The sequence below is a fragment of the Ursus americanus genome, chromosome 25 (assembly GCF_024610735.1).
Source record: "Ursus americanus isolate L20-20 chromosome 25, mUrsAme1.1.p, whole genome shotgun sequence".
NCBI lineage: Eukaryota > Metazoa > Chordata > Mammalia > Carnivora > Ursidae > Ursus > Ursus americanus.
Genome location: NC_142151.1, coordinates 21,903,073 through 21,921,708, shown reverse-complemented (window position 1 = coordinate 21,921,708; position 18,636 = coordinate 21,903,073). Strand labels below are relative to the sequence as shown.

The 18,636-nt window shown below is 34.7% G+C and overlaps 1 protein-coding gene across 18 annotated transcripts in view; it reads left to right on the top strand.

The window, feature by feature from the left end:
• Positions 1 to 18,636, top strand: part of C2CD5 (C2 calcium dependent domain containing 5) — a 94,002-nt gene that overhangs the window by 72,934 nt on the left and 2,432 nt on the right. For 5 of the 18 annotated variants that reach the window (XM_087855687.1, XM_045811916.2, XM_045811915.2 and 2 more), the window contains 9 exons: positions 200 to 263; positions 988 to 1,049; positions 1,267 to 1,365; positions 1,857 to 1,946; positions 2,428 to 2,515; positions 3,458 to 3,544; positions 13,398 to 13,448; positions 14,352 to 14,453; positions 15,757 to 15,947. In XM_087855687.1, coding sequence (XP_087711813.1) covers positions 200 to 263; positions 988 to 1,049; positions 1,267 to 1,365; positions 1,857 to 1,946; positions 2,428 to 2,515; positions 3,458 to 3,544; positions 13,398 to 13,448; positions 14,352 to 14,453; positions 15,757 to 15,947 — 834 coding nt within the window. Of the gene's footprint in view, positions 1 to 199; positions 264 to 987; positions 1,050 to 1,266; positions 1,366 to 1,856; positions 1,947 to 2,427; positions 2,516 to 3,457; positions 3,545 to 3,684; positions 4,941 to 13,397; positions 13,449 to 14,351; positions 14,454 to 15,756; positions 15,948 to 18,636 lie in introns of those variants that run through there. The other 13 variants (XM_045811917.2, XM_045811909.2, XM_045811906.2 and 10 more) reach the window with 5 other exon arrangements.

Sequence of the window (18,636 nt, the reverse complement as noted above, 5' to 3'; positions counted from 1 at the left end):
TATAATAATTGTGGAGAAATTTATAGATATTAGAACTTTTTTTTCAAGTTTTATATGTTAATGTAGGGGAAAATGGCTCTGCTTTTTCTTGACTCTTATGTTTTTTATTTAGTAAATAATAAAAACAATGACGTTTTTAAAATTTGAAATTACCATACATTTAGTACTTACATAGTAGTTCTAATCTTTTTATTTTCAGATTGATGACACAGATGCTATGGAAGATGTACATTCTCTGCTTACTGATGTTCCTCCTCCTTCAGGTGAACAGAAAAACCTTACTTTTGAGATGAGACTAGTTTTATATATCAATATTTTAGGTCATAAATTATTATAGTACTAACTTTATTTTAAAGGCTTTATTAGTGCCACATCCTGTCATGTACTTTGCTGCTCCAAGGCTAAAAACTATAGTTTAAAAATATTTATGTTAGAACTTAGGTGAACTGAGGGGGTGCCTGGCTGTCTCAGTCAGTAGCGCATGTGACTCTTGATCTTGGGATTGTAATTTCAAGCCCCATGTTAGGTGTAGAGATCGCTAAAAACTAAAATCTTAAAAAACAAACAAAAAAAAGTGTAGGTGAACTAGATTTTTTTTTTTTTTTTAAGATTTATTTATTTGAGAGAGCTCACCCGCATGAGCAGGGAGCGGGGCAGAGGGAAAGGGAGAGGGTCTCAAGCAGACTCGATCTCAGGACCCTGAGATCATGACCAAAGCTGAAATCAAGAGTCAGTTGCTTAACTGACTTGAGCCACCCAGGTGCTCCTACGTGAAGTGATTTTTAATCCCTTTATGTTCATACATTAAAAAAAGAAACCAAACTGGTAATTTATTAAGATGGTCTAAAGTTTAGTGATGGTATAGTGTTTTAGAAAAAAGAATAAATGGATCTTACAGTTAGAATTCTATGTAATAAGTGAAAAATGTTATTCTTTAGCATGAAAATAGGTGAAATATTATAGTTTAACTGTGATTTATTTTGACAGGCTTTTATAGTTGTAATACAGAAATTATGCCTGGTATAAATAACTGGACATCTGAAATACAGGTAAACCTTTCATAATTTTAAGCAAATACAATGTATGTGATTTTAGCAAGTTCCTTCTTAATATGTTTTCTCTTTGACCACCTTATTACAACTAAAATTTTAGCCTTTTTCATACCACATTATTTATTATTACTCATTATTTGGCAGTTTTATCAACTGTTACAGTATTTAGTTAAAAATAATAAAATGACATGCTATTATATCTCCCCATATTTAGATGTTCACATCAGTAAGAGTAATCCGATTAAGCAGCCTTAACCTGACTAATCAAGCCCTTAATAAGAACTTTAATGATCTCTGTGAAAATTTGCTCAAGGTAGGAACCTTTTGACTAACTATATTTTAGTTTAAACTCCTAAGAATTATGAAATTAAAAAAGAAAAGTGTGTATATTATCTGGAATATTTTACACGGTTGTGGGCTGAATGATATTTATTTACAAATTATATTAATCTTAACTCATCTGGTAAAATGCTAAAGCTGTCCTCTCCATCTTAATATGCCACACTATTAAAGAAATATATTTTAAGTTATTTCATAATTTTAAGCTTCATTGAAATCTATTGCATATGTGTATAATTTAAAAAAGTTTTTCTTATATTCTTATGACTTATTGATAAATATGTTTAAATCTTATTGTTTGCTTAAATATTTAAAATAATGTAAGAATACATGAAATAGAAATCAACCAGCTTTGTTTTACTTTTAACTTTTCTTTTGCCATGATATAATGTGCAGTGAAAAAATCAGTTAAAAAATTTTTTTTAATTAAAAGAAGTGATATTACTAATATTTTCTGTTATGTAGAGCCTGTATTTTAAACTGCGGTCTATGATCCCTTGCTGCCTTTGCCATGTAAATTTTACAGTATCTCTGCCTGAAGATGAATTAATACAGGTAATTAAGATTCGGTTTATTACTAAAGAAGATTTCTAGCTTTTATCTGATCTGTTTTAATATTATAAATCTGCCATAATTAAATAAATATAAAGGATTTTCCTTCAAAATATTTTTAAACAAACATACTAGAATGAATCAGACCACTTGTTTTATTTTTCTCAACTCTGCATTATTCGAAGGTAGAGTCACATTTCTAGCACATATACAATAGGACATGTACTTATCTGGGATTTCTTCAGTCCCCGTATTTTAGAGAAGGTACTTGAGCTCTTTGTGGAATAGCGAGGCTTAGGTATATATGTCAGACTCAGTTGTAGTCTAACTATCTGAGGTTATCTGTAATTCTGGTTGAGAAGCTTAACCAGCACAAGCAGATGAGCCAGTTAGTATAAATTGTTCCATTGTACTGAAGAAGATTTGTGAGAAACGTATTTTGGCAATGATTATTTTGCTAATCATATTGTTTCTGTAATTCTAGGTTACAGTCACAGCAGTTGCAATAACTTTTGACAAAAATCAGGCTTTACAGACCACAAAAACACATGTTGAAAAGTCATTGCAAAGAGGTAAACCTGTGATGGATGGGAGCATAGTTCATGTTTGTCTACAGTTATAGTTCAGTGAAAAAGGTAGATTAAATAAATGACTTGTTTCTTGAAGAAGAGATACTGTTACTTTTTCTGTTTATCAAGATAACTTTGTGGATAAGAATGTGGTTGACTTGGTATTTTTCACACATAAATAGGTAGTTGACTGGCGTTTATTTACATAGAAAATGCTGCTGTTTTTTAGACTTAGGTTATAGCATATTCTGCAGTAATTTAGAGGTTTCTATCCTAGGATCTCTAGGGAGGTTCTCAAGGCATCTGAGAACATACTGAGGTAGTGGTAAGCATCATGTATTTTTCTTAGGAAAGGTCCTCAGAGTTGTCCTTTATCCAATAAAATCTAGGAAGTACCAGTCTTAATATATTACAAAGAAACTCAAATTGTTAAAAACTGCTATGTGTTCTGAAAAAAAGGAGAGGGAAGTCATATGCTTTCTAAAATTTAAGGACTTACCAGTTAAATAAAATATTCACGATTAGTCTAAAATTTTTATAGTTGATTACATTCTACATGTAAAGCATTGAATTAATGTCAAGTAGAGATGTATTAAACAATTGTGTTCAGATATTTATCATAGAAATAGCTCATTTAAGTATCATAGAACCAGTATGGTACAAAGAATAGGATAATAATAGTTGCTGTTGAGTTTTTATTTAGAAGGCATTGTGATAAGAGATTTATACTTAGTATTTTTTCAAAGACTCACAATAGTCCTAGCAGGGAAGATAGCATCTCTCAACATCGTGCAGGTGAAGGAAGGATCTCCATGGGAGAAACCAAGAAGAAAATAACCAGAATAAATTAGATTGGGGGAAATATATATTTTATCCCAGATTCTTAATTAAAAAAATTAATACTAGATCATTACTAAATAACTAGTGTTTTTCTTGCTTCTCAAGCCTCTACAGATAACGAAGAACTTCTGCAGTTTCCACTGGAGCTCTGTTCAGATTCACTTCCTTCTCATCCTTTTCCACCGGCCAAAGGTTGGTTAAGTGAGGGAAATGCAAACACAAATCCTAGTTTCTAGTTCCTTTTACTTCTTCATTGTAGGCAGTCTTACTTAATCTTGAGATGAAGATTTATTCTTCATTCCCTCATTGTCTGTTTCTTCATATTCATACAGGGGAGAGAGTAATATTCCTCTTATTTTAATTTCTCAAGTAATCTCATCATAAATTATTAAGGTAATGTTTTATGTGTTGTTTCATTCTTATACTTCAAATGTATTAAAGTTTTATTTTCAGAGATCTGGATTTCCCAAAGTAACTATTCACACATGATATTTATATCTGGTAAGGTTTTTTCCAGCCACAATCGAAATTTTACAAAAAATTTTAGATTTTTATAGACAACAAAATACTGATTTTCTTCCGAAGAAATGTGGAGAGAGGTTTGGGTTGGGGGTAGTACAAGTGAGAAAGGGATGAGCTGTCTTTTGAGTGTCTTGGTTATTACTGAGGAACATTGTTACGTACTTAAAAGATACTGCCATATTTTCAAATGCAAAGTGATAGTCTGTTAACTTAATAGCAATAAACCTACTTAGATCTGTACAGTCTTTGGAGAAAAATGGGAGATGGTATTTTCTATTTCTCTTCTGATTTCAGGGCAATTTTCATTATAAGAATTTTCAGAAGTACTATACCTTATTTCGTAGCATTACGTGTATAATACATGTAGTTTGTGCTTTTTCATACTTTTTTTATTCTGAGAAATGATGCATTTTTTATTTCAAACCAAATTGACTTCTCTAATTTTTGTGTTTTATAATATAAGAGAAATTTTTTGTGATTTGTACTTTTCAGTTTATCTGATACCAAATTAGTTATGATACAGAATAGTTTTATATTCACATTGCATATAAGTCAATAGTCCTCACTGAATCAGTGCAGGGCCTGTTTATGTATGTAAATCTTGTCTCATATTTTGACGGTGAAAAGATAAGCTACTTTCAGATGCTGAACTTTCTAACATGGTAATTGTGGTCCTCTTTCTTTTTTTATCTAAATTAAAATTCTAATTTAGAACTCCATAGAGAATTTTAGCGTAGTCGAACTCCTTGAAAGAACAGAGAGGAAAAAATCAAGTCCAAAGATAATTTGAGTTCAGATTTATAAATTAAATATAGCTTCCAGAACAAAAAGAACTGTGAAGAATCTTCCTTAGAACTGACTAGACAGGGGCGCCTGGGTAGCACAGTCGTTAAGCGTCTGCCTTCAGCTCAGGGCGTGATCCTGGCGTTCCGGGATCGAGTCCCACATAGGGCTCCTCCACTGGGAGCCTGTTTCTTCCTCTCCCACTCCCCCTGCTGTGTTTCCTCTCTCACTGGCTGTCTCTCTGTCACATAAATAAATAAAATCTTTAAAAAAAAAAAAAAAACTGACTAGACAGAATTTTTTTAAAAAACACCTACTTCAATCAGAAACTTGTATTTAACACAGGGTTAATTCCAAATCACTTTTAGGTATCATTTCGTTTATCCTTACCCTGCAATGAAGGGGTGGGATATGGTGGGGAAACCAAAACCAAAAATCTACTCAACAACAACAAAAAAGATTTGATCAATTGCTAATCTATAGGTATATATATTTATGGAGATCAGGTCCCTAATAGTTCAGTTTTACCTTGTTAATCATTACTGATTTCTGCAGAAGATTGGATTTAAATTCTGTAAATTTGTCATATCTATATTGATACCTTGCAGTTTCTGCATTAGCTTTCAAAATGTTTTCAGAGGTAATTAGAATTAGTGCTTAGTGGGGTCATTAGTCTATTTTGTACAAATGATACTCTGAACTGAAGAACAACAAAAGAAGAATTTGAGTAGAATAAGTCCTATCTGAACAGTACTTAAAATATTGCAATTTATTTTGTAGTGTAAAGAGGGGCCATAGAGTAATCAAGTAGGTGACTTCTATATCTCTTCTCAGTTCCGCTACTGCTGGTGTGAGAACTTGGGCCGATTAACCTCTAATTACCCATTAGGCCTCAGTTCCTCATCTGTAAAATGTGAAAAGGTTAAGATTCTCTCTACCCTTTAAAATTCTCTGATTCCTTGTGTTTCTGTGGTTTATGGTTCTTCAATAATTAACATGTTTCTATTATTAAAAACAAATCAAAAGCCAATTAATCAAAATCAAAAGCTAGTGTTTAAGTTACATTAAAAATTTCTAAATAGCTTCAAATCTGTTAAACCAGTAACTTTTAAACTCTGCTTCTCCAAACCATGGAGTTTCTTCAGAGGTCCCTCATGGCCTTCTAAAAGACAGGGTGGGAAGGGAGCTGAGGGGAGAGTGGAGGAGTGAGGGGATAGGTTTCTGGACCCCCTACCTGTGAACTAGAGGAGCTTTGATTCAGTATGCTTTTATTTATTGACTTTCTATACATGATTTTGTTGTAAGTGAGTCTCACAAAAAGTTTGAAAACCACTGAATCAGATCACGCTGCCATCATCATCATTTTCATACTGTTCAATAGCATTACATCTAATACTAATATATATATAAAACTTGTTATACTAAGTACTTAACTGCAAAACCCGTGTGCTTTTCCTTGAATATTACATTTAAAATCGTCAGTAAACACTAAATAGTTTACCTGTACCTTTTTATAAATAGTTGTGTAAATTGTAGTTTATATTGCATGCTTATTTACTGTCTTTACTTTCTCAAGTCTTTTCAGGAGGACATGGGCTATACTAAATATACTTGAAAAAGTTATCACAAAGTATTTTGGAGGATTTGCGGATAGGACGGGTTTTGAAAAGGTCTGGAAAATGTAATGGAGTGTAATACATGAATGCAGTAATTGAGCACTGTAATGTGAAAGGTTTTAAATAGAGAATTAGAAATACGTGGCAGAAGTTAAGCTTAGCAATTTAGAAGTAACAGGCAAGAGAGGAAGGTAAGAGTGCTAGGAATAAGTGCTCAAAAAATTTCTCTACTTTCTTATATGCAACCACAAGAGGCTTGAAAGTTAACTACTAATATTAATAAGTAAATAAATATATAGTTTTATAGTTTTGTTAGGTCAGTTAGCTAAACTGAGCTTTTTTCCTTTTTTTTTTAATTCTGAAAACTTTGAATCATAATTTATTTTTCATGTTCTTATTTCAAATATGGTGATTTATTAAAATTTTTTCTTTTATGTTGACAGAGTAGTTTCAAGAGCTATGCACAGTATATTTATTAATACTTCCATCTTTTAACTTGTAGATAAACCTTTCTGATAATTATCTTTTTATGTTACTGAAAATGAGTGAATATTATGTGAAGAAAAGATGTTTCGATTGCATGTATCCTAATTCACTGTGTAGAGTAAGCCTGGGCCTGAATTGTCCATCCATGTTCAATTTTTTCCTTTCATCTTTTGTTATATTTAAGTTTTATTTCTCAAGGTAATAAAATGGTTTGATGTATGTCTCAAATTTACAGTTGATTCTGTTACCTTGCTCTAAATATTTGATTTTTTTGATTTGAAATATTAAAAGGTGCTGAGCCTGAGTAATTTCTTCCAGGAAATTAATCATGTGAAGGTCATCAGAATTCTTGATGACTACTATGAGGAACATAGATGATTGGCATCGATGTAAATTACTTATATGAGGCTGTATTATGAGAAAAAGAGTGGTATAACATTTTCTACCACTCCATGATGTTTTTTCCTCATCAATATCTATACTTTAGTTTTCTGAATATTTACTCCTTTACTCTGAAATGGTTTTAAGCGACTTTAAAAATGTTATAAAGGGATAGAACAAATACAGTAAAAATGGAGAATCTGAGTGACAGTAATCTGGGCGAAAAGTAAAAAATAAGATTTGTTGTACAGACTGTAGTTGATCTCAAAACTTTTATTCATGTAGTTTTTATAAATGGCTAGCTTATTATGTTTGATACAGTCTAAAGACCTAAATCTCAATATCTTAGATACCATACTGTGGGACTTAAGATCTTACATAAATATGTGTGAATCCTGTGCCACTATAAATATATCTCAAGTACTTTATAAGTTTAATCTATAATAGGATAATAGTTTTCATTAAAATTCTGAGAGTTTAAGCCTTTAAAAAGATGCAATTAATAAGACAGTTCAGTTTTTATATACTGTTGAACGAAACTGTATGGAAGAAAAGTTTTTTATACCTACCTTGTTCCTCCTTTCATTTTGCCTTATGCTGGGGTGATAGCCTCTTGTTCAATGGCATAAGCTATAGGCTGGCAGGAGTACTCTTTTCATTAAGCAGCTACCAATTAACATGACAAGCATAGGTAAAATTCTGGATTTCAGTATAAAAATAAAACCCTCAATACACTGTACTCCGTAATTAGGTATTCACATTTGAAGTTTTTTTATCTTTATTTTTATTGAGGCTAAAAGGGTTATTTTTTGTTAAGCCAAATTTGATTCTAAAAGGTAGTTTAATTTTTTAAATTTAATGACTTGCCTTACATTTTTTTAAAACTAGTGATTAGAAATACAAACCTATAAAAACTACAAAAGTTAACTTTTATTTTATCCTGCCAATGAGTGGTTCTAAATTCCTACAACTATTATACAGTTCTTTGCACTAACTAAAAATCTTTGTGTATTAACAACTCATTGCATGTCTGCTTTCTGTCTCTTTTTAAAATGTATTTTATCATTATGACCAAATGGTAGCAAAAATAAAAAATGCTGAAGTTCTCCATGTTATTGATGGCCCCAGCAGTTAGTGGGAAGTCCTGAAAGGAGAGAGATGCTGAGGGGAAGGAGATTGAAGGGAAAGTAGAAAGTAAACACTAGAAAATGTATGAGAAACTTATCCCAGACATGGGAAGGAAGGAAGGAAAGAGAGAATCGATGGAGAAGTAGGGATAAGGAATCTTCACTTCTTCAAGGCAGCTTGAGTTCAGTGAAATCCAGAGTCTGAGGAAGAAGCAAAGAAAGTTGAATTGGGTTACTAATGAAAATAGGTGTTATTTGGAAGAGATCTGAAGGGTGGGAGGGAGGGGAGAAGTGGATCCCTGGAAACAGAGGTAGGAAAACAGAAGATGGGGATTGAAGGAAAGTGGTTTAGGCTTTTGTACACCTTTAGTTGGAAGCTTTAATGACCCAAATAGAGAATCTAATTGTGTTTGTCATCTGATGTATGTATTGTGATAGTAGTTGAGTATTTTCCTTTAGTGAACTATCCAAATTGAAGCTATTTATATTTTTCTCTATGCTTTAGTAATTTTTTGCTATAATATGGCAATTTCATTATCATCCACCAATATTTGAATACCATTATGGGCAAGGTTTATGCAGAGTGTTTATATACATAATTTGTTTAGCTCCGTCATTAAGCCAGATTTTTTAGTTACAGGACATAGCTAATCAGTGCATTATAGATTGACGGAAATGCCGAAAGAGACATAAAACCAAATTTTGATCATAATAACTTAGAGAATGTTTAGGGACCTGGGTGCCTCAGTCGGTTAAGCATCTGACTCTTGGTTTTGGCTCAGGTCATGATCTCAGGGTCCTGGGATTGAGCCCCATATTGGGCTCCACGCTCAGTGAGGAGTCTGATTTGAGATTCTTTCCCTCTCCCTCCCCCTTTCCTCCCATGCGCGCTCACTCTCTCTCAAATAAATAAATAAAATCCTTTTAGAAAGTTTAAAATAAAAAACCCAAGAATGTTTATTTTTTTAAAGATTTTATTTATTAAAGAGAGAGCGTGAATGGGGGGAGGGGCAGAGGGAGAAGCAGACTCCCCAGTGAGTAGGGAGCCAGACATGGGGCTTGATCCCAGTACCCCGGGATCAAGACCTAAGCCGAAGGCAGATGATTAACCCACTGAGCCACCCAGGCACCCCTGTTTATTTTTTATTAAAAACATTTTATTTTACTTTATTTTTTTTTTAAAGATTTTATTTGAGATAGAAAAAGCGAGAGAGAGCACGAGCAGGGGACAGAGGGAGAGAGAAGAGCAGGGGGCAGAGGGAGAGAGAAGCAGACTCCCCCCTGAGCAGAAAGCCCGGCTCGGGGCTGGATCCCAGGACCCCTGAGATCACAACCCAAGCAGAAGGCAGGTGCTTAACCGACCAAGCCACCCCCACCCAAGTGCCCCCCACCAAGAATGTTTAAGTAGCTAAATAAAGCATACATTTTTAAAGACTTCAGATTGCATATATTTTCTCTTAAGTAGGCTCCGTGCGTATCGTGGGGCTTGAGCTCACAACCCCGATATTAAGAGTTGTATGCTCTAGGGGCGCCTGGGTGGCACAGCGGTTAAGCGTCTGCCTTCGGCTCAGGGCGTGATCCTGGCGTTCTGGGATCGAGCCCCACATCAGGCTCTTCCGCTATGAGCCTGCTTCTTCCTCTCCCACTCCCCCTGCTTGTGTTCCCTCTCTCGCTGGCTGTCTCTATCTCTGTCGAATAAATAAAATCTTTAAAAAAAAAAAAAAGAAAAGAGTTGTATGCTCTAGCCACTGAGCCAGCCAAGCACCCCAGATTGCATATATTTTAATCTGCCAGAGAATCTTCAGAAATTTCAGGAACTTTTTTTAGTTTTAGTAATTTTCTTAAGATGCTCAGAGAAGATTATATCAGATATTTTTTAATTATTCGGAGCAAAGATGATCTGTAAATTCTAATGATAAACGTGAACAAGTTGTCAGAAGAGTTAGTGATCAGTGTAGAGCTTTATCAGAGCCAGCTGGTAGCTTTGTCATTGGTTATGACTATTTAGGAGAATGGAGAAGTCTCAAACTTCAGAAGCACTGGAGCATGTATAATTGAGGAAGAATCCTTTCCACATTGTTTTCTGTTGGTCATCAGTATGTTCATTTCCACTCAACTGCTTTTAACTTAGGTTAGTCCCCCTCCCCACTGATAGGGCTTGTTAAATATTGTTAGCGTGTACTAAGAGAATAATAAAATCTTACATTCTGTTTGCCTTGCTGACTTTCTAGGGTTGCTCATTTGTGGATAATAGGGTTATCACTTACTGGTGACTTTTTAATGAAGTAAAATAATAATTTTCTTATATCCAACGGGAAGGAAATTGTAAGAGAAGTGGGCTGCTGTGTGGCTAGATTGAGACTTTGTTTCTGCAGCAAGAATGGGGGGAGCCGAACATAAGAAGTGTTTGTCTCAAACTCCTCTACATAGATGTGGCTGACAATGGGCATTAGCTCCTCAACAAAGCCCAACAGATTTTAATAAGATTTCTAATCCTGAATATGAAATATGTTGTCTTTTTTTTAAAGTATTGAGTTAGAGATTGCATATGGGTTTATTTCTTTTTCACCATAATTACTAGTTTACCGATGAGCCAGACAGCTAATACCTGTAGTACCTTCTCTTTTGAGAAGCCTATTTTCTTGGAAGCCAAACTAATTGGAAGAGCAGAGTGACTGAGACTCTGAGGTCATTAGATACCTGAGGTGTTCAGACGTTTGAGGTGCCGACGTTCATCTGTTCCCAGGACCATCTCATCTTGGGCCTTTTCTCAGAGAAAAATTAAGATCCTAGCAAACATGTTGGATGAACCTGCTCTCCTTAAGTGAGATAAAAAATTGTCTGTTTTATTTTAACTTCTCCCTTAATATCTACAATTTAAAAACTTTTTTTCCAGATTTTAATTCAAATACATTCATATGTTGAGGCAGGGAAAAAGACATTTTTCCCTTGCTTCCCCCTGCCCCTTCTCCACCTTTACATTTGTAAAATTTTTTGGGAAAAGTAATTAATGTACATGGTGAAAAATTCAACTCTTACCAAAAAATCATGTAGTCCGAAATCAAGCTTCCTTCTCCATTCATTTCTCCTTCCAAGAGGCAACTACCCTTAACCAGCTTTATTGTCTGCTTTGCAAAGATATTCTTTTTTTTTAATTTTTTTAACCAAGTATTTTACAGATCATTGTGTACCTTTATTATTATTTTTTCACTTGGTATTTAGAGATGAGAACAGGTACTTTCTACATGTTTAAACTCTATTTGTGGACATTTGTCATTAAATTATATACAGTTGCTACTGGGGAGTTTCATATTACCCAGATAATACTGAAATATAGAAGATAATTTCATTTTAGTAACTTTCACTTTTTTTTTTTTAGCTTTTGCCTCCTGTTCCCTCATTTTAAAAACTTGCACAGAATTCCTAATGCTGGTTATATTTTCTGTAAGTCTGTACTCCCCAAATCTGTGCTGCACAGGACATAGCTGAGCCCTGGGCCTCTCCCAGCATATGTAAGCTTGGGGTAGGCATTTGCTGTCCCAGCTTCTGCACTATAGCCTTTTTCAGTACTGAACTAGCTGTCCCTAGAGATGGGGTAAGCTTCTGAATGTGAGTTCTGTTTTGGTCTCCTTCCTGTCGGTTCCATCTCCTTCTGGGCTTCCAAAGCTCCTCAGGATCCTGGATCAGGGAGGATGTTTTCTTGCCTAGATCTTCAGTCTGAGGGCATGATGACCAGGGCACATCCACAGCATGGTACCCTCACAGTCATTTTATGGACCGTACCTAGTGATCCCTTTTATTCAATGGCTCTGTATTACAAGAGGAATGTCAGTCACTATACACTTTCCAGTATTAGCTCGTGGTTACTTGCTTTATAAAAATGGGAAGAGGAAGGAGTATGAGAGATACTCCCATTGCTCCCAATTAGCAGAAACCTGTACAAATCTTATTTTTAAAAGGTATAACTTTTATTAATTTAAGATTACCAAAAGATTAACATATTAAGCAGAGATAAAAATATATATTTACTGGGGCGCCTGGGTGGCACAGCGGTTAAGCGCCTGCCTTCGGCTCAGGGCGTGATCCCGGCGTCATGGGATCGAGCCCCACATCAGGCTCCTCCACTATGAGTCTGCTTCTTCCTCTCCCACTCCCCCTGCTTGTGTTCCCTCTCTCACTGGCTATCTCTGTTAAATAAATAAATAAAATCTTTAAAAAAAATGTATTTACTTAATTTATAAATTTTTCAAAAAACTGGATGGCTGAAATTATTCTCAGTGTTTTTTATGAGTTATTTCTAACTTGGCAACGCTATTCTTTCAGTTATAAAATTCCTTGAAACAAAAATTCCAATATGCTAATGTAGGTAGAGTCTGAACTTTAGAAATAGATTATGAAGTTTTTTTAATAGGGTTGTTTAAATTTGTATACTACTTTAAATAGCAATAATAAAAATACAAAATACTAAGGAAAATTCTGGATGCTCCTTTTATAAGATTACTGAAAAGGGAGTGATTCCAGTTTGGGATCTAGCTCTATCTGCGGAGAGCAGTCACTTTTTAGTTCTATGACGTCTGGATGCCACCAGAGGGAGCTGTTGATAGGGTAGTCCTTGAATGAAGGGGGGTTGGCGAGGGAGAGGGTTATGGCTAGTAAGCAAGCAGGTGGTGTTTATCTGTGAGACATAGGTCATTTCCTGGTCTGTAATTTTTTAATCTTACTGGCTCTTCCCCCCACCCCCCACACAAACATTTCCCTTCCATGTTTCATTTCAGATTTTCTTCCTAGTACACTGATGCTTTTCTCTGCTGTTTTCTCACCCTGCTTTCATCCTACTAACATTTGTTACTATGTTTATATTTTCTCATGTCTATAATGTTTCTGAAACTCTCCTTGTGTTACAGTAACAAGTAGTCTTCCTTGGCATGGTATTTATTAACTGAGCTAGTTTTCATTTATCAATAGAAACTGCATTTAAACCTAAATACTTCTATTTGGTTTGCTTTTATAATGAAGCCATAAAGATATCCTCGTATTCATCTGGCTTATAGAGGTATTGACAAACAGCAAAGAAGAGATACTGGCTTGTACTTAGCATTCAAGCTAATGTTGTTCATATTGTCTTATTAGAACACCTGGAGAGTGCAAGTTCTAACTCAGGTATACCAGCTGCACAGAGAGGTGAGTTTGTCTAATTAAGCAAATAGTCACCAAAGGTGCGAAATTCTAGTGTGGTGGTGCATAAACATACAGACATTGGAGAAATGCACTGGACAGTGGAATAGACACCAAAACGTGGCTTTATTGTAGTTAGAATGTGTCTTTTAAAATATTAATTAAACTAATATTTACATTTTTAGCATTTTAATAGTTTCCCTGTTTCTAAAAATAAGATCTTAGCTCTTTAACATTATTTTTTAGCTCAGTAGTACTAAAAGCTGTTTTTTTTTTTTAAAAAGGAGAACTTGTTAGACTCCCACCTGCCTTTCCACTCAAATGGCATCAGAAGCTTTGTTGCCAAAATCAGATGTGAAAACAGAATATTGACCAAAGTGATCCTTTGGCTTTCCTGTTACTGATGGTAGAAAGAATGTGTCTTAATAAAAGATAAGTCAACTAGTGATTTTTTAAAATGTATTCTTCAGCTTTTGATTCTCATTTTTTTGATTTTAGGATCAAAATAGGGAAGGGAACTATTTACAAGTTTGAATTGTGAATTAAAGTCCTAAAATATAGATAGTTAAAACACTGTAAAGTAAAAAGAATGAGAAATAAAGTTAGTTAAAAAGCAGTATATGGTCCTTTCACTGATATTTCTGTTAGACCTTGCTTCCATTTCCCCTAAGCGACCACACAACTGTGACATCACCAAAAACGCTCAGCCAGCCAACTGAGAACTTGGTTTTGGACAAATCAGTGTCTAAAGCTTGACTCTTTGCTCTCTCTCATATTTGATTTGAAAAGGACCATTCTTTTTCTAAGTTACAGTTAAATTACATCATCGGAAGGAGTGTTATGACGAGTAAGAGACGTCATCCATATTTTTTCTTTGTTTTTTCTTTTGTTTTCTGTCTGTGTTTTCAGCAACGTCAGTTGATTACAGTTCCTTTGCAGACAGATGCAGCAGCTGGATAGAGCTCATTAAACTGAAAGCTCAGACCATAAGGCGCGGATCAATTAAGACAAGTAGGCGGATGTTTCTACCACATTATGATCTGAGAAGCATATCCCTGATTTCCCAGTGGTGAAGGCTAGCCCTTACTACCCAGTAATAACATTGCCAATCAATCATGTGTTGGAGTGTGAAAGCTGCAGACTCTAATGGTCACTTAGCAAAAGTTATTGAAGGGCCTTTAGATTTGTTCATTTTAACGGTATAATTGTGTTTTTAAAATTTTACTTTTTGTGAAGGTATTCTTAAAAGCGTATAAATAGATATTTTATCCTTCTAATTGAAGGAAATTATGAGCTCTCTTATTGAAGAGATACTCTTCCAGGACCCAAGCTACTATGTAGTAGATGGCATCTGTTACTTTACTAAGAGTGATATCCAGAGGGCTAAAAGAATGAGGTATTTCTGAATAGAAAGTAGTTAACTCTTATCTCACTGCTATAATCAGCATCATTACTTACGTGTTCTTTATACGCCATGTGTTTTGGTAGACTTTGAGGTAAATGTATTTGAGTGAAAGAATTTACATTAAAAAGGAGGAAACGATGTTTTAGAGGAAAGATCACAGGATGTGGAACCAGCCAGATCTGGTTTGGGATCCTAGAAGTGTCATTTTAATAGCTGTGTGACCTTGGACAAGTTATTTAACTTCTCTGAGCCTCAGTTTCCTCCTGTGTAAAATGGGGATAATAATACCTATGTTGCTGGGTTGTTGTAAGGATTATATATATGTTTGGCTTATGGTAGTTACTTGTTAAGCGGTAGCTATTATTTATGTTCCTTTATAAACAATCAGCTTTTAGACAGCCAAGGTCATTTGTTAAGTTTTTAAAATTATGAGTTTGATCAAAAAGGTTCAGAAAAGAAACCTGTCACAACTAGTTAACATAAGGTTTATCTACAAGTTGACAATGATGAAGTCGTCTGAAAAAGATGGAAAAAACTGCACTGGGAAATATAACAACTTTCACACTCTCTTTGAAATAATTTGTTCCTACAGCAGATAATTTTTAATGCTCTACTGCTTTTTCTTTTTCTTCACTTTATAACGATCATTGTATGTGTAGCTACACCGCATCAACATTTTCTTTTGCAGGAATGCCATTTTTCTTCCAAAAGAATTCCATTCCAGCATTTCCTCTTAAGTTTTTCTTTCTCTTTTTAATTGCATGCAGTGCATGATAATTTCTTTACTTTCATGACATGGCTTAGCCTCACAGACAGCTGAATGTTGTCACCACTTATTTGGAAACCATAGGGAATAATTGAGTTACCAACACCTGATCTTGATGTTTTTTCTTCTTTCTCCAAATTTAGCTGTGACGGTTGAAAAAGCAAGTCCTATGGGTGAAGGAAATTTCCGGAACCGTGCAACTCCACCTTGTGCAAGTTCTACAGTTGGGGTTGTTAAGATGACACCTCTTTCTTTCATTCCTGGAGCAAAAATAACTAAATATCTTGGGATAATTAACATGTTTTTTATTCGGGAAACCACTTCTCTTCGTGAGGTAATTTTATAACACTGTTTTTATGAATTTTCTGATTGATGACATTAGTAACAAAACCGAACAAATTTCAGATTGTTATTTTTTGCCAAAGTACTCAAACGTGTGCACATACACACACCTTTTTTGTTTTTGTTTTTTTTTCTGTATGGATTGATTCTAGATAAAACTTACCAAATTTCATATAGCACCTAGTATTATCACAAGAGTTATGTTGGATTTAATTTCATTTATTATTAGAAATCCCAGATCCTTCTCATATGATAAATAAAACAAGTAAATTGATCCATGTTTGATTAGAGATTTAAAACAGCCTGAAAGAAAAGCTTACTTTTCTCAAGTAGTTATTTGTCTGAGATATATTTAAATACAGTTTTTAAGGATTTACAGTTAGAAATCATAGGGGACTATATTATAAGTAGATGTCTATGGGGATAGTTTATCATTTTTTCTGCCCCCTGAAAAAGAATGCGGCCCATTTTATTCCCACCTCTCCAAAAGTACATGAGAATACCATTTATTCAAATTCTTACCTCACACTGGGTAACAGTAGTTACAGTGTTTTGATGTGGTCAAATTTAAGAATCACAGCCTATTATATCTTTAATTACACAGAAATTTAAATTCAAGAAGAAAATTGTATTTACATTGTGTCTTTCATTATGAAATAAGGCTAGAGCAAATTAATATTATGAATAGGGAAATTTTTTATATGAAACCCAGTAAACTCTTAAGTAGTTTGTATGTTTTTCAAGGGTGTGCATTTTAGAGATGACTTAACTATGCTTGTTTTCCCACTGTCTCACCATCAATGTTTCCACACTTCCTTAGAAATAATAGCCCTCATACTATTTATTTTTTTTTTAAAGTAGGCTCCATGCTGGGCATGGAGCCCAACACGGGGCTTAAACTCATGACCCTGAGATCGAGACCTGAGCTGAGATCAAGAGTTGGACACTTAACCCCCTGAGCCACCCAGGCACCCCAGCCCTCATACCGTTTTCTAATATCATGCTAACCATCCTGTACCTGGCACAATGGCTGGCAGAGTAGACATAGGTATTTTTGTGTAAGTGAAGGAATGACTTCTGACAGATTGATTAGATAGATGTTTCCTTTATGATAAATTAGTTTTTAAATCATATTCTGATTGTGTTGAGGTGGAAAAGACACTATCTTAATATATTCTCAAAATCCTTTTTAATATAGAATTAAAATAGGTGACACTTTTAAGCCCATTTAAATTTGACAAAGAAAGTTGGGTGTGAAAAGCTGGTATAGATTGGTGAATTAACTTTCCAGTTGCTCTTAATATGTACATGGATATTGCATTATTTTAGTCCATAAAATTTTATTTCCTAAGTGTTTTCTCTACGGCTTAAGCAGCCATACCCCAAAATGTTGCTTCATAGTAGATTTCCCTTCAACAGAGATTTGTAATATTAACTGGATGGCATAATATCCGAAATTTATTCATTGCTTGATAAGTTACTTGCTTTCAATTATGTAATCTTTTAAGAATTACCCCTCTGCAGTCTTTGTTACTCTGCCATCAGAATTTTGAGATTTAAAAGGCAGGAGGAGAGGCGCCTGGGTGGCTCAGTTGTTAAGCATCTGCCTTTGGCTCCGGGTGTGATCCCGACGTTCTGGGATCGAGCCCCGCATCAGGCTCCTCCGCTGGGAGCCTGCTTCTTCCTCTCCCATTCCCCCTGCTTGTGTTCCCTCTCTCGCTGGCTGTCTCTATCTCTGTCAAATAAATAAATAAAATCTTTAAATAAATAAATAAATAATGAAAGGCAGGAGAAAAACAGATACAAGTAAAAGAAAAAAAATGTACTGAACATACTGAGCTATGACTGAGTTTGGAGGTAGGCTAAAATACCTCAACTCCTTAATTACAAAGAGAGCTATCTATATATGTAGGATCTGTATATAGGATCCTCTGGCTTTTCAGTAAGGTGTGATCTGTTCAAATGTTTTTTCTAACAGTGCATTAAATTTTGCCCTTAACTTCCAATTTAAAGTTGGAAATTTCTTCCTAGACTGTAAATAACCTCCAGTAGAATTCATGGAAAGCTTAGGTTCTAAAGCATTTTAGGCTCTCAGCTAGACTTTGGTTTCTGTTTTATTTTTGAACACTGAAAACATTCCCTGAACTACTGGATTTCATTCCCTAAAGTACTGGATTTCATTCCCTAACAAATATGTATGGAATGCTCAGTGTGTGCACTTGTTGAGCTAGGTGCTAGCATATAGTTATGAGCAAAACAGATGGCAGTCTCTGACCTGATAGAATTTACAGTCTAGCGGAATGGAGCCTGGTGAGCTAATCATGTAACTAATGTATAATTACTAGTGATGGTAAGTAACATAAGGAAATACAACAGAGGCTATACTTAATGTAGATCTGATAGTTAGGGAAGGTTTCTCCGAGGAAGTTACATATTAACAGGGACCTGAGGAACTGAGTAAGAGTTATCCTTGTGGAAAATTGGGTGAGGCGCCTTCAGGAACAGCATGTACAATGAACCTGAGGCAGGAAAATGCTTGATAGGTTTGAGAAACTGATAAAAAGGCAAGTGTACCTGGAACATGCTTCGGAATGGGAGATATGGAGAGAAGTTTTATTGTCTATATTTACCATCAATTTCTGTGAGTGATAGGAATGGTTTGATAGAGAAGTTGAAGTCGG